General features: G+C 44.0%; 1 protein-coding gene across 1 annotated transcript in view; it reads right to left on the reverse strand.

Moving 5' to 3' along the window:
• The window catches only part of CAMTA1 (calmodulin binding transcription activator 1), a gene marked incomplete at its 3' end in the record, with an annotated part of 887,568 nt that overhangs the window by 587,990 nt on the left and 282,433 nt on the right, over positions 1–17,145 (reverse strand). The window contains 1 exon segment of the mRNA XM_082833351.1: positions 3,991–4,058. Within this exon segment, the coding sequence (XP_082689477.1) occupies positions 3,991–4,058 (68 nt within the window).

Here is a 17,145-nt window from a genome sequence, read left to right on the forward strand (position 1 = left end):
AGGTCTCTCCCTTCAAACCCTGACTCACTCTCTCATTCATTTCACAAATATTCATGGAGCACGCACCGTGTGTCCAGCAGCGCTGCAGGCACTGGGGAGGCCCCTTGAACGAGCTAGACCGAAAGTCCCTCTCCTTGTGGTACTTTTACTTTGGGGGAGAGGAGGTCAGATAATGAATAAGTGAATTAAACAAATAAATAGGGGAACTGCACAGTGTGTCAGACGGTGGTAAGTACACTAGAGAAACAGAAAACAGGGAAAGAGGAAAGGGATTCTGCCTGGATGGGAGGGGTGCGATTCTAAATTGTGGGCTCAGGGAGGACCTCACAGAGAAAGTGACAAAGAATCAAGGCCAGAAGGAGGAGCTGGAAGAACGTATAAGACGGAGGGTGGAAGCTCTTGATTCCAAGATTCTAAATCCAGCTGGTGGGGTGGGGAGTGTGGAGTCCCCTGGGGTCTCCCTGCGGCATTACTGTAGTGCTGGGCACAGAGCAAATGCCAAATGAAGACGTCTTGAAGGGTGATTTCTCCAGGTGCCATTTCCAGAAGATCCCAGTTGCTGATAATACAATATGGGCTGTTTCAACAATCTGCATTCAGCCCTGTCATAGCGCCACTGCTGCCCCCGGGACCCCAACCCTGGGAGCCTCCTTGTAGCACACTTCATTATTAAACAGGTGAGCGGGGCTCCCAGGACCTTCTCTGTAATTAGGGCAGGATCGAGCAAGGGCTCTATTTATAACCCCCAGCCATCAGCAAGCCACGGAGACAAGGAGTGGGTCCCTCTGCAGCTCCTATACCAACATCTATATGTGAGCTGAATACAACAATTAATTTAATAGGGATTCCTCCACACAAACAATGTATCATTTTATTAGGAAACTCTATAAATGTCAGTGGTGCAATTCATTTTTATTAATTTTCTAAAATGAAATTAGCAGCGGCAGCAAAGAGAAGTTGTATCGCCTCCTCGTTCAACAGAGTTTTGGTGTCATTAATTCCTTAATACCAGGAGGCCGGTTTGCAAGAGCTCAGCAGTTCACTGCGTCAATTAATTTCAGTACAAGAGAAGGCGGGGTGGGGAGATCCAAACTCAACTCAACAACTACTTTAAGAAGATTCTTGAACAATCACAGCAACTTTCCCCCCTCCTGGGACAAGACGCTTTCAAGTGTAAACACGGATTGGATATTATAAGACTAATAGGAAACGTTCTGTCTTCACCCTCTGCCCTTAGGGAAGAAATTCGTCCTTCCAAAGCCTGGAGAGATTGTGGAAGGTGCGTCCTAAAATCAAAGGCTCCAGGAGGCCTGGGGACAGCCCCTTGCAGACAAGAGGGACGATGACACCCCCGTGCTTGGACATGGACCCTCACAGCATGCAAAGAAAGATCACAAATGCTATCTCATTCAGTCCCCATCGTGACAGAATCAGTGAGGACAGAATCAACATTGACCCCTGTTTCATGCGTGAAGAAGAAAAAGTAGACCTTTGAAAGGGGATGAAATGACTTTCTTAAAGTCACAAAGCCAAGGCTCAAACCCAGATCTGTCAATATCGAAACCCACACTCCCTCTCTGCTGCCGGGGCACCCCTTGTGCCTCGGGATGGGAAGGCTCTCAGCTCTGTTTATACTCCCAAGAGTCAAGTGAGTCAGGCATGACCGTGAGTGACATTCGCTTCTCCGTGGAAACCCAAATTCAGACTGAAACGTGAGGCAGAATCCCCGCCTTGCTGTGCGGTCAGAGGGCAGCTGAAGCAGGACATGTGTCTGCAGATCTGAAATCAGATGTCTGGCCCGGGACACGTTCCAGAAACTCTCACTCTCTGGCTAAAGAGAAGCTCTTTCCTTCCACTTAGATTCAGGGAGTGTTTTGCTGAGGAGGGAAGGGAGCGTGGAGCGGCTGGAGGCTGCTCGAAATGAGAACCGCTGTGGGGAGCCAGGAAATGGTGCTGCAGCAGGGATCAGACAGGCTCTCTTCCGTCCAGAGAAGCTAGGGCAGCAGTTCTCAAAGTGAGGTCCCAGGCCAGCTGCACCCCATCACCTGGGAACCTGTTAGAAATAACGGGTGCTCAGGTCCCACACCAGACATACTGAATCAGAAACTGGGGGTGGGGTGCAGCACGTTACTTTAACAAGCCCGTCAGCTGATTCTGATGCCTGCTCAAGTTTGGGAACCACTGCCCTGGAAGAAGATGTCCCCAGAAGGAAGGAGAGATGAGTGTGCCAGGCTTTCCATGGTACAGGACACGGCTGTGCTCACCAAAGAGTAGACTGCATCACCATTCATTCTCCCTGCCCCTACTCTGACCCCACTGTAGCAAAGAATGTCCTTCTTGGCCTCATTCTCATTGGGCTCAGCTACGGGAATTACTTTGGCTAATGGATTTGTAAGCAGGTGTGACATATGATGCCACATCCAGCATCATATCCAGGGGTTTTCACTGTGCCTGCGTTGGATTGCCTCGGGCTTTTAAGCCTCTGCCATCCCCCATGAGAACCAGATGTCCCAGACAGGGAAGGGATGGGGGCAGGGAGGCTTCCTCAGCCTAGGTTCTACAACAGAAAGACACATCTGCAGTGGTCCTGAAGTCAACTCAAAGCCACAGCCACCCCACAGACCCATGAGCAGGAAATAAAAATGTATTGTTATAAGTCACTTAGTTTGGAGACTGTTTCTTACAAGGCATTATCACATCAAAAGCTGACTGATACAAAACATGTGATTTTATAGCAAAGGAAATCACAGCCTCAGAAGGCTGAGGAGTTGAAGACATCCTACAGAGGGGTTCAGGCTGAAAGGTAAAAGGCTCAGAGTCAACCTCTACCCTCACCTGGAGGATGCAGACCTCAGGAACGAATCCTCCTTTCCTCAGTATCCTCTGACCTCCTTCAAAATGGAAAATTCTGTCCTCATCTAATGGATGCTAACCAGTAAAAACCTAAGCCTCACGAAGAAATATTTAAAGAATCTTCTAGACTGAGGAAACATCTCTCCTCCATGGCTCACAAAGGATGAACAGGTCAAGCTGATGGCCAAGTGGGCAGAGGACACACCCCCAACCCTTTCCCTGGTCTCCCAGTTAACAAATTTGGAGAATTCGGTGCTTCTGGACAAAGGGAACAGACTGGGCTTTCTGCCTCTCAAATTCAAACCCACAGAGCAGTTATCCTGTAAGCCGCACTCCAGCTAACACCACTCAGGCTGTTAAACACCTGGCCCCGTCACCGCTGATAGAAAAACTGTGGCAATTGGAAGAGAGTGGCCGGGTATTTCCGAAGCTCTAGAATGGAACATTCTAAAAATGAAAACATGAGAGCTAGGGAGGAAAGAAGAGGCTGCCTTTAAAAATCAACCCTAAATCCCAATGTCTCCATTCTTCACAAAAGAATATCACTTGCACTGACAGAATTCAAGTCAGCTGAATCTTCACCAATTCCCTCTATTCCCAAGTGGTGAGACTAGTGCAGTGTCCATGGCAGTTGACAGGTTCACGGACATTGACTAAATAATAAACTGCAAACTTAGCCGTGAATTCTGATTTGGGAGACCTTAACACCATCAAGAAAAACTTGACTTTCAGTTTGTAAAACGTATTGAGATGAAAGTGGACAGGTGAGGTAGTTTCCCTTTTAGAAAGTAAGTTTCTAGAGAACACGGGTGTCAGATGGGCACTTTCCCAAAAGCAACTTCCCCTGATGGTCCTGCCCGCCAGACCTTTTCCAAGCACCCGGCTGAAGGATCCAGCGTCAAGCCAGCAGCTTAAAATTTCCAACTTGCATGATAGCAGCTGCCCTGTTTTTAATCCATCCGATTGCAGTCACTACCACCGTCTTAGGCTGATGACTGAGACCTCAGTGTCACAAGCTCTCAGGCAGAACATGGCCTTTTGAACTTGCCCATGAATTGACTGGCCAAATCAGGTAATCAATGAACATCAATCCATTTACTGTACATATTTGAAAAACTGTGAGATCTGGGACATTACCTTGTCTTAGGGGATGTGGTTAGCCATTCTTCGTGTTTCTCAAATGTTATTAAATAAGCTGCAATTTCCTGAAACAGAAGAATAAAAAGATAATAACAACAATTAGCTCACATTGGATCCTGAGAGGTAAGAAAGTTTTTTGCTGTTTCCCAGCCGCTGTCCTCTTTTGTGAGGCTGGAACCCCATCTCCAGTGGAGAAACACTCGACTTGGACTGTGTTTCTATTTTGACTTTTTTAAGACCTTTCCATTCAACCTGCCATACTATAATAATCAAAGCACTGGGTTTCTGAGTCAGTGGCAAGGACAAAGATATTTCTCTGTAGGAGGAAAACATCAGACACCATTTCAGCTTCTAAATGTCATTAATTTGAAGGAGGGGAAAAACACATGCCAACAACAGGTCTCCACTCAAGCAAGGTCAGAACTGGAACATTTAGTTGGTCTCCTTCTGAAGCTGGAGTAACCTTTCATCACTGTCACAAGAAATGTTGCCTTCTCTCAGCATGAGCCCCAAGCCCCGAGCCAAATCACACAAAGATTAAAAAGAAAAGAAAAGAAAAAGCCATATTACAGAGACAGAGACAGAGACAGAGAGACAGAAAGAGAGAGAGAGAGAGAGTTAACCCTTCCCACTACGGATAACTTAATGTATTGAGGAGCGCTTCAGAACGAAGAGCAATGTCTGCAGAGCTTAAGGCAAAGATGGAAGAAATGTGGGCACCTGGAGGTAAATTAAATATTTATAAACACAACAACATCACTGCAGATAGAATTACTGATTTATTAACAATTTCCATAAAAAGCCAGTGGGTGACATCCACATAAGTCATTGCTCGGGCTCTGAGGCATGATGTGGCCATTACTTCCAGCTCCAAATGAATCTGCTAACGTGAAAATGGCAGGGACTGTAAGTTAGATTAAGGTTGGACTAGTACACAGTTCCCTTGATCTTGGTGATGATACAGTACGGAGCTGCCGCCCTTGACAACCAGAAAAATGTGGAGAACGGGCCTCCCTTCTCAACTTTCTGTGCAGCTGGGGTTCGTGGAGGGCTCCTCGTGATAGAGCAGCCTGGCCATCTAGAGACCTGCAGCCTCCCTCTGCAGTTAGCCTCTTCTGGGCTTGGCCATTAGGGAGTGGACACCCGTGACCACAGAGACGCTAAACTTGGCCTTGAAGAAAAAGAAGACACATCACCAAAACCAGGGAAGCGGAGCAGCTCAAGGTAGAGAAAACCACCCATGCCACACGGTATGAAGGTCACCGGCCTGGGGGGCGTGGGCAGTCAGGGCCTCACATCATTGTGGAAACCAGCCACAACCACGAGCTAGCCAATGACTAATCACCAGAGCCCAAGCCATCTCAGTCCAGAAGACTGGACCTTTCACCAAGAAGCTGGGAAGCGGAAACCTATGACAAACAGAGCTGCCTTGTTGTACAGATTTTTACTGTTGACTCTGCAACCAAAGAAGCTGATCAACCAGCACATTGTTCTCTCTCGTCCCTGAGAGAGAACATATTCTCTTTCCCCTCCTTAGAAGATGTCTTCCCTAAGGTGTCACCATAGATAGGTGTCACCTCCCCTGGCTGGCCCTCCTAACTCTTCATGACAGGATGGGTTGCCCATCCTCTGTGCTCCCATGGCACCCAGCACCTTCCCCCAGTGTGCAGGATTTATCACTCTGCATCCTAAGGGCTTGTTTACTTGGATAGCATCCCCCCACTGGGCCATGTACTCCTCAAGGGCAAGGAATATGTCATCACTGATGTATCCCTGAGACCTCACAATGTCCTGATAAGTGCTTGTTAGACAGATGGATGGAGGAGTGGGTGGGTGGGTGGGTGCATGGGGGGAGGGAGGGAGGAAGAGTGGGCATTAGAGAAAGAAAATCGCATCTATGAATGCCTGTGTGTGTGTCCTGAGTATGTTGCGTGTTTGTACATGTTTATTACTTAAGATAGTTGTAGCAAGTGCAAAAGCAGCAAAACCCAGCAGCTCCTAGATAAACATTTACTGGTGATTTAATTAACTCTAAGTCACTGTGGGAAGGTGACATGTTAAGAGCACATGCTTTAGAAGCAAACAGACCCGGCTTGGGGCGCTGGCTCTGCCACTTATGCACTCTCTGATCTTGAGAACATCACTTAACCTGTCTAGACCTCAGTTTCCTATGAAACTGAGATAATACCACCTCATGGGTAATTATAAGGAGTGAAAATTCTTAATACCCTGACTGGCGTATAGCTATGCCCCACAATCATCACTATCATGATTATGATTAGAAGGTCTACGTGTTGCAAGCTGGCTCCACAGAGGCCCCGAGGAGGCAGCAGGTACCAAATGGTCCAGCTCAGAATCTTCCAGCGCTGCTGGACTTACCTTCATCGATCCCACCCTCCACCCTCTTCCACCCCCATCCACCCCCTATTACCACAGTGAATGGTATCATCACAGTGACTCTTCAGAGTTAGTTGGAGTCAATCCTTCCCTTTATCTACTGGTGCCCATTTGGTTGCACAAAGCATTCATTCATTCACCTCAGAGACCTAACTAACATTTTGAATCTCAAGAGAATAGTAAACAGGACATGCTGAGCATCTTCTTCAAAATAAACATTTGTAACCGTATTGTCATGGAATGTAGTTATTTTGTAAAGAATTATAGGATTGACGTTTTTCTAATACTTTCAGAAAAGGAGTTCAGAATTTATACAATAATAAACACCAGGTCTTGAAACAATTCTGCATATTATAAACTATTCAAGTGTGTAACTTTCAATGTACAATAATAAGTTTCCCAGAAACTAAATAGGCATGAGCTGGTAATGAAAGGTATGTATGAGCATGGGTTAGCATGTGTGACAGTCATTAATGAAACTGAACAATTGAATGACCTTGACAGCAGGCAGTGGCTAGAGTCAGGAAGTGCCACTTCCTAGGTGCATCAGCCCATCTACCTGAATTTCAGGAGCCTTGATATCTGGGGGAATAGTCTATGCCAACTGGAACCCCTGGGATCCATGCCCTTGCCCAGGATCATGCTGAGAGCTAAGTGACCCCTAATGGCCCAGAAGGATGGAGGCACAGGGCACCCCAGACACCTCTAGATTCATCACAGTGTCCCAAAGACCAAGTCTCCCAAAGAAGGCCTTTATAAACATCCCTCAGGCAACAGTCACCCTAACCTGGCAGGGCCCCCCTCTACTGCTACTGTCGTGCAAAGAGAAAAACTCCCTGGACTACTTATTGCAATCAATGTTTACTCTACAAATGTTTATTGAGCACCTACTATGACCAGTCAGAGAATAAAACCACATGAAGCCTGAGAGGGCAGACAGCAGAAGCAAGAAGAAATACAATTCTGCAGCCTGTGGAACAAAGCCATATTCACAAAAAGATAGACAAAAGGAAAAGGAAGAGGACTATGTGCTATGAAGGAACAAGATAAAAACCCAGAAAAACAACTAAATGAAGTGGAGATAGGCAACCTTCCAGAAAAAGAATTCAGAATAATTATAGTGAGGATGATCCAAGACCTCGGAAAAAGAATGGAGGAAAAGATCAAGAAGATGCAAGAAATGCTTAACAAAGACCTAGAAGAATTAAAGAACAAACAAACAGAGATGAACAATACAATAACTGAAAAGAAAACTACACTAGAAGGAATCAATAGCAGAAGAACGGATAAGTGACCTGGAAGACAGAATGGTGCAATTCACTGCTGCAGAACAGAATAAAGAAAAAGGAATGAAAAGAAATGAAGGCAGCCTAAGAGACTTCTGGGACAACATTAAATGCACCAACATTCACGTTATAGGGGTCCCAGAAGGAGAAGAGAGAGAGAAAGGACCCGGGAAAATATTTGAAGAGATTATAGTTGAAAACTTCCCTAACATGGGAAAGGAAATAGCCACCCAAGTCCAGGAAGTGCAGAGAGTCCCAGGCAGGATAAACCCAAGGAGAAACATGCTGAGACACATAGTAACCAAATTGACAAAAATTAAAGACAAAGAAAATTTATTAAAAGTAACAAGGGAAAAATGACAAATAACATACAAGGGAACTCCCATAAGGTTAACAGCTGATTTCACAGCAGAAACTCTACAAGCCAGAAGGGAGTGGCATGATATATTTAAAGCAATAAAAGGGAAGAACCTACAACCAAGATTACTCTACCCAGCAAGGATCTCATTCAGATTCGATGGAGAAATGAAAAGCTTTACAGACAAGCAAAAGCTAAGAGAATTCAGCACCACCAAACCAGCTCTACAACAAATGCTAAAGGAATTGCTCTAAGTGGGAAACACAAGGGAAGAAAAGGACCTACAAAAACAAACCCAAAACAATTAAGAAAATGGTAATAGGAACATACATATCAATAATCACCTTAAGTGTGAATGGATTAAATGCTCCAACCAAAAGACAGATGTTCGCTGACTGGATACAAAAACAAGACCCATCTATATGCTGTCTATAAGAAACCCACTTCAGACCTAGGGACACATACAGACTGAAAGTGAGGGGATGGAAAAAGATATTCCATGCAAACGGAAATCAAAAGAAAGCTGGAGTAGCAATACTCATAACAGATAAAATAGACTTTAAAATAAAGAATGTTACAAGAGACAAGGAAGGACACTACATAATGATCAAGGAATCAATCCACGAAAAAAATATAACAATTATAAATATACCTAAAGACGTAAATGTAAGGCCAGACACTATAAAACTCTTAGAGGAAAACATAGGCATAATACTCTATGACATAAATCACAGCAAGATCCTTTTTGACCCTCCTAGAGAAATGGAAATAAAAACAAAAATAAACAAATGGGACCTAATGAAACTTAAAATCTTTTGCACAGCAAAGGAAACCATAAACAAGATGAAAAGACAACCCTCAGAATGGGATAAAATATTTGCAAATGAAGCAACTGACAAAGGATTAATCTCCAAAATATACAAGCAGCTCATGCAGTTCAATAACAAAAAACAAACAACCCAATCCAAAAATGGGCAGAAGACCTAAACAGACATTTCTCCAAAGAAGATATACAGATCGCCAACAAACACATGAAAGGATGCTCAACACCACTAATCATTAGAGAAATGCCAATCAAAACTACAATGAGATGTATGACTGATTCACTTTGTTATAAAGCAGAAACTAACACACCATTGTAAAGCAATTATACCCCAATAAAGATGTTAAAAATAAATAAATAAATAAATAAATTTAAAAAAAAAAACAAAAAAAACTACAATGAGGTATCCCTCACACCAGTCAGAATGGTCATCATCAAAAAAATCTACAAACAATAAATGGTGGAGAGGGTGTGGAGAAAAGGGAACACTCTTGCACTGCTGCTGGGAATGTAAATTGATACAGTCACTATGAAGAACAGTTTGGAGGTTCCTTAAAAAACTAAAAATAGAACTACCATATGACCCAGCATCCCACTACTGGGCATATACCCTGAGAAAACCATAATTCAAAAAGAGTTATGTACCACAATGTTCCTTGCAGCTCTATTTACAATAGCCAGGACATGGAAGCAACCTAAGTGTCCATCGACAGATGAATGGATAAAGAAGATGTGGTACATATATACAGTAGAATATTACTCAGCCATAAAAGGAAATGAAACTGAGTTATTTATAGTGAGGTGGATGGACATAGAGTCTGTCATACAGAGTGAAGTAAGTCAGAAAGAGAAAAACAAATAACATTCGCTAACACATATATATGGAATCTAAAAAAATAAAAAAAGGTTCTGGAGAACCTGGGGCAGGACAGGAATAAAGACGCAGACATAGAGAATGGACTTGAGGACACGGGGAGGGGGAAGGGTAAGCTGGGACGAAGTGAGAGAGTGGCATGGACATGTATACACTACCAAATGTAAAATAGCTAGTGGGAAGCAGCCGCATAGCACAGGGAGATCAGCTCAGTGCTTTGTGACCACCTAGAGGGGTGGGATAGGGAGGGTGGGAGGGAGATGCAAGAGGGAGGGGATATGGGGACATATGTATATGTACAGCTGATTGACTTTGTTACAGCAGAAACTAACACAACATTGTAAAGCAACTATACTCCAATAAAGTTGTTTAAAAAATTATAAATATATATGCACACCCAACATCAGAGCACCTCAGTACATAAGGAAAATGCTAACAGCTATAAAAGAGGAAATGGACAGTAACACAATAATAGTGGAGGACTTTAACACCTCACTTACACCAATGAACAGACCGTCCAGACAAAATTAATAAGGAAACACAAGCTTTAAATGACACTTATAGGACATTCCATCAGAAAACAGCAAATTACACTTTATTCTCAAGTGCACGTGGAACATTCTCCAGGATAGATCACATCTTGGGTCACAGATCAAGCCTCGGTAAATTTAAGAAAACTGAAATCATATCAAGCATCTTTTCCGACCAAAACACTATGACATTTGAAATAAATTACAGGGAAAAAACCATAAAAAAACATAAACACGTGGAGGCTAAACAATACATTACTAAATAACCAAGAGATCACTGAAGAAATCAAGGAGGAAATCAAAAAATATGTAGAGACAAATGACAACAAAAACACAATGATCCAAAACCTATGGGATGCAGGGACTTCCGTGGTGGTGCAGTGGTTAAGAATCCACCTGCCAATGCAGGGGACATGGGTTCAAGCCCTGATCCAGGAAGATCCTACATGCCGCAGAGCAGCTAAGCCCATGCGCCCCAATTACTGAGCCTGTGCTCTAGAGCCCACGAGCCACAACTACTGAGCCCGAGTGCCACAACTACTGAAGCTTGCATGCCTAGAGCCCCTGATCTGCGATAAGAGAAGCCACTGCAATTAGAAGGCCATGCACCGCAACAAAGAGTAGCCCCCGCTCACCACAACTTGAGAAAGCCCATGCACAGCAACGAAGACCCAACGCAGCCAGAAATAAATAAATAAATTTTTTTTTAAATCCTACGGGATGCAACAAAAGCAGTTCTAAGATGGAAGTTTAAAACAATACAATCCTACCTCAAGAAACAAGAAAACTCTCAAATAAACAATCTAACCTTACACCTAAAGTAAGTAGAGTAAGAAGAACAAACAAACCCCAAAGTTAGTAGAAGGAAAGAAATCATAAAGATCAGAGCAGAAATAAATGAAATAGAAACAAAGAAAACAATAGCAAAGATCAATAAAACTAAAAGCTGGTTCTTTGAGAACATAAACAAAATTGATAAACCTTTAGACAGACTCATCAAGAAAAAGAGGGAGAGGACTCAAATCAGTAAAATTAGAAATGAAAAAGGAGAAGTTACAAGGGACATTGCAGAAATACAAAGCATCCTAAGAGAATACTACAAGCAACTCTATGCCAATAAAATGGACAACCTGGAAGAAATGGACAAATTCTCAGAAAGGTATAACCTTCAAATACTGAACCAGGAAGAAATAGAAAATATGAACAGACCAATCACAAGTAATGAAATTGAAACTGTGATTAAAAATGTTCCAACAAGGGGCTTCCCTGGTGGCGCAGTGGTTGAGAGTCCACCTGCCGATGCAGGGGACACGGGTTCGTGCCCCGGTCCGGGAAGATCCCACATGCCGCGGAGCGACTGGGCCCGTGAGCCATGGCCGCTGAGCCTACGCATCCGGAGCCTGTGCTCTGCAACAGGAGAGGCCACGGTAGTGAGAAGCTCGCGTACCGCAAAAAAAAATCTTCCAACAAACAAAAGTCCAGGACCAGATGGCTTCACAGGTGAATTCTATCAAACACTTAGAGAAGAGCTAACACCCATCCTTCTCAAACTCTTACAAAAAATTGCAGAAGAAGGGGGCTTCCCTGGTGGCGCAGTGGTTGAGAGTCCGCGTGCCGATGCAGGGGACATGGGTTCGTGCCCCGGTCCGGGAAGATCCCACATGCTGCAGAGCGACTGGGACCGTGAGTCATGGCCCCTGAGCCTGCACGTCCAGAGCCTGTGCTCCACAACGGGAGAGGCCACAACAGTGAGAGGCCCGCGTACTGCAAAAAAAAAAAAAAAAAAAAAAAAAATTGCAGAGGAAGGAACACTCCCAAACTCATTCTATGAGGCCACCATCACCCTGATATCAAAACCAGACAGAGGTGCTACAAAAAAAGAAAATTACAGAACAATATCACTAATGAATATAGATGCAAAAATCCTCAACAAAATACTGGCAAACAGAATCCAACAATACATTAAAAGGATCATACACCATGATCAAGTGGGATTTATCCTAGGGATGCAAGGATTCTTCAATATACACAAATCAATCAATGTGATACACCATATTAACAAACTGAAGGATAAAAACCATATGATCATCTCAAGAGATGCAGAAAAAGCTTTTGACAAAATTCAGCACCATTTATGATAAAAACTCTCAGAAAGTAGGCATAGAGGGAAACTACCTCAGCATAATAAAGGCATATATGACAAACCCACAGTAAACATCATTCTCAATGGTGAAAAACTGAAAGCATTTCCTCTAAGATCAGGAACAAGACAAGGATTTCCACTGTTGCCACTATTATTCAACATAGTTTTGGAAGTCCTAGCCATGGCAATCAAGAAGAAAAAGAAATAAAAGGAATACAAATTGGAAAAGAAGAAGTAAAACTGTCACTGTTTGCAGATGACATGATACTTTACATAGAGAATCCTAAAGATGCCACCAGAAAACTACTAGAGCTAATCAATGAAATTGGTAAAGTTGCAGGATACAAAATTAATGCACAGAAATCTCTTGCATTCCTTTACACTGACAATGAGAGATCAGAAAGAGAAATTAAGGAAACAATCCCATTCACCATTGCAACGAAGAGAATAAAATACCTAGGAATAAACCTACCTAAGGATGTAAAAGACCTCTACTCAGAAAACTATAAGACACTGATGAAAGAAATCAAAGGTGACACAAACAGATGGAGAGAGATACCATGTTCTTGGATTGGAAGAATCAATATTCTGAAAATGACTATACTACCCAAAGCAATCTACAGATTCAATGCAATCCCTTACAAATTACCAATGGCATTTTTTCCAGAACTAGAACAAAAAATCTTAAAATTTGTATGGAGACAGAAAAGACCTTGAATAGCCAAAGCAATCTTAAGGGAAAAAAACGGAGGTGGAGGAATCAGACTCCCTGACTTCAGACTATATTACAAAGCTACAGTAGTCAAGACAATATGGTACTGGCACAAAAACAGAAATATATATCAATGGAACAGGATATAAAGCCCAGAGATAAACCCATGCATCTATGGTCACCTTATCTTTGATAAAGGAGGCAAGAATATACAGTGGAGAAAAGACAGCCCCTTCAATAAGTGGTGCTGGGAAAACTGGATAGCTACGTTTAAAAGAATGACATTAGAACACTCACTAACACCATACACAAAAATAAACTCAAAATGGATTAAAGACCTAAATGTAAGACCAGACAATATGAAACTCTTAGAGGAAAACATAGGCAGAATGCTCTATGATGTAAATCACAGCAAGATCTTTTTTGACCCACCTCCTAGAGTAATGGAAATAAAAACAAAAAAACAAATGGGACCTAATGAAACTTAAAAGCTTTTGCACAGCAAAGGAAACCATAAACAAGCCTAGAAAACAACCCTCAGAATGGGAGAAAATATTTGCAAATGCATCAACAGACAAACGATTAATCTCCAAAATATATAAACAGCTCATGCAGCTCAATATTAAACTAACAAACAACCCAATCCAAAAATGGACAGAAGACCTAAATAGACATTTCTCCAAAGAAGACATACAGATGGCCAAGAAGCACATGAAAAGATGCTCAACATCACTAATTATTAGAGAAATGAAAATCAAAACTACAATGAGGTTATCACCTCACACCGGTTAGAATGGGCACCATCAGAAAATCTACAAACAACAAATGCTGGAGAGGTTGTGGAGAAAAGGCAACCCTCTTGCACTGCTGGTGGGAATGTAAATTGAAACAGCCACTATGGAGAACAGTACGGAGGTTCCTTAAAAAACTAAAAATAGAACTACCACATGACCCAGCAATCCCACTACTGGACATATACCCACAGAAAACCATAATTCAAAAAGACACATGCACCCCAGTGTTCACTGCAGCAGTATTTACAATAGCCAGGTCATGGAAATAACCTAAATACCCATCAACAGACGAATGGATAAAGAAGATGTGGTACATATATACACAATGGAATATTACTCAGCCATAAAAGGAACGAAATTGGGTCATTTGTAGAGACGTGGATGGACCTAGAGACTGTCATACAGAGTGAAGTAAGTCAGAAAGAGAAAAACAAATATCACATATTAACGCATATATGTGGAACCTAGAAAAATGGTACAGATGAACTGGTTGCAGAGCAGAAATTGAGACACGGAAGTAGAGAAAAAACATATGGACACCAAGGGAGGGAAGCGGGGTGTGGGTGGAGTGTTGGTGCGATGAATTGGGAGAGTGGGATTGACATATATACACTAATATGTATAAAATGGATAACTAATAAGAACCTGCTGTGTAAAAAATAAAAAACTTTTAAATAAAGAGCACATGAAGCCTGCTCTTAAAGAGCTCACAGCCAGGCACAGAGATAAGTCAACATAATAGTGGGGTGTTCACGCCATCACGGGCTCAACTGTCCTGTCAACTCTGTAGGCAGACCCGTGGGTCATCTCAGGCCTGCCGAGCTGCCATGCAAGCAAGCAGAGGCCCCGGGGAACCACACCGAGTTACGAACTACCTTTGAGCAGCAGCCGCCCCCTCCTGCGCTCTCACGGTAATAAGGACACCTCCCACGCAGATCCCCCCTGGGTGGAGCCCCTGTCCCGTTTAAAGGCAGCCCCTCTGAGCAAAGGAAACTGAATTCCCAGAGCCAGGCTTCCTCCTGTGTCATATGCACATTGACTAAGCCCAGAGCTGGACTCAACCACCAGGGAGCGTCGCTGCACTGCTGTCTGGCTCCCAGCTGGATGGGGCGTGTCTGGGTCACCTGTCTACTCCCAGACCCGTGCTGCCCAGCCCGTTCCCCTTATTCTGGTTCTGATCGGTCTCATCATCAGACAGGCAGACCGTGGGCCAGACCCTGCCTCCCCAAAGCTTAGGATCTTTATGGGGAGAGAGCTAGGCACACCCCCAAAGGACCACAAAGAACAGAAGATGCTAAATAGTGTGGAACAAAGTGAGAACCATCAAAATTCAGAGTAAGGAGAGTCATCTGGGCTACGAAGGGGAATGATTTCGGGGGGAGAAGGACTTCATCATCTGTGTCATCGTTACCATCATAACAGGTAACGTTGGCAGAGTGATGTCTAAGGCCAGCGACTGCTCTAGGACTTCATGGGGGATAGTCTCACTTAATCTTCAAAACAAACTACAAAGTGAGAACATGCCCGTTTTACAGGTGGGGAAACTTGAGGCACAGAGCTGTTAAGTGGCTTGCCCAAGGTCACACGGCTAAACTCTGTAGAACCCAAACCCATGCAGAATGGTTCCAGAACCCACACTCTCCACTACGGATCTGAATTTCTTTCAAGAACAGCTACGGTGTGTTCAGATGGAGAAAAGGAAAACCTGCATGTGTACAGTCATGCTTTCCTAACTCAGGCTAACAGCCTCCTGCTTCCCACTGAGCTGGAGTCACCTCGCTGCCCCACCTCCCTTCAGGGAGCCAGGAGGAGCCAGACTGAGCACCCATCAGCAGGATTCTCTCCTTCCAACAGGATCAGGCTCATTTCCACCCAAAACCCTTGTATGACTCATGGGATCATCTACTTCAGTGATAGGAAAAGTTTGTTATATCCAGGAACCATTTGCTTTAAATGTCTTACAATACAGGCAAAACAACAGACAAAAAGAGACCAACACTCTAGCTGAAGAGGGGAAGAGGTTTGGAAAAAAAAGCATCTTCATCCCAACTGTCTGGCCCTCCCCCTCTTTCCCCAAAGCTCCAGCAACCTAGGGCTCTGAAGAAGACAGACAGAAACACAGATCCGGGCCATCTCATTTTCACAGAGCAGGAAACTGAGGCCCAGAGAAGGGGAGGGACTTGGCCAAGGTCACATGTTCGTGGCTCAGCCAAGCTGGGACCAGGGACTCCCAACGCCCAGTGCGTGATGCTCTTTCCCCTCCTGCCTGTTGCCTCTCAAACTCAAGTCTGGCCCAGGAAATTCATAGAACGCTCAAACCAAAAGAGAGTGTGTCCCAGAGAAGTGCAAACTGGGACTCAAACAAAATCATGCACACAAATGTCCACAGCAGCATTGTTCACAATCGCCAAAAGGCGGAAGCACCCCAGGTGTCTATCAACAGACGGATAGAAGCGTTAACAGAGTATGGCCTTTCCACACAATAGGTTATTCAGCCACAAAAAGGAATGAAGTTCAAACGCACACTACAACACGGATGAACCTTGAAAACATGCTGGCGAAAGAATCCAGACACACAAGGCCGCGTGTTGTATGAGCTCATTGATGTGAAATGCGCAGAACAGGCAAATCCGCAGAGATAGAAGACAGGTTGGTGGTTGCCAGGAGCTGGACGAAGAGGGGTGGTGGGGAGTGACTGCTAAGAGGTGTGGGGTCTCCTTTTGAGGGGATGCGAATATCTGGAACTAGATAGTGGTGAAGGTTATACAACGTCGAGGACACACTAAATGCCACTAAGGTAAATTTTGTGTGCATTTCACCACAATAAAAAAGAACGAGAAGAGAGTGCAGACGTCCAGGGAGGTGTGGCCGGAGATGAAGAAAATGCCAGCCCTCCCTTCCTACAAGGTTGGACCCTGAACCCAAAGGGCCACCCGCGTGCCTGCGGGCCTGCCCCAGCTCCCCGGCTCCCGTCGTATCTGTTTCTCCTGGATCCTGAACACTGCATCAGTGCCGAGAAGAGCGACTCGACTGTCAAGAGGAAGGAATTCACTGCAGCATCCAAAGCAAAGACTGTCCAGCTTGCAGATTTTAAATGTTTAGTTTGCCCTTTGGATGTTCAAATAGAAAAACTGTCACCGAGGTATGGTGTCTGTGTGTGGCAGGGGCTCGGGGAACAGGCTGCAGTAGAATCCCACAGGCCCCTGTATCTTTCTGGCATTGGGTTCAGTCCCTG

The sequence above is a fragment of the Leucopleurus acutus genome (genome assembly GCF_964270905.1).
Source record: "Leucopleurus acutus genome assembly, chromosome: 2".
In the NCBI taxonomy this organism is placed as follows: domain Eukaryota; kingdom Metazoa; phylum Chordata; class Mammalia; order Artiodactyla; family Delphinidae; genus Leucopleurus; species Leucopleurus acutus.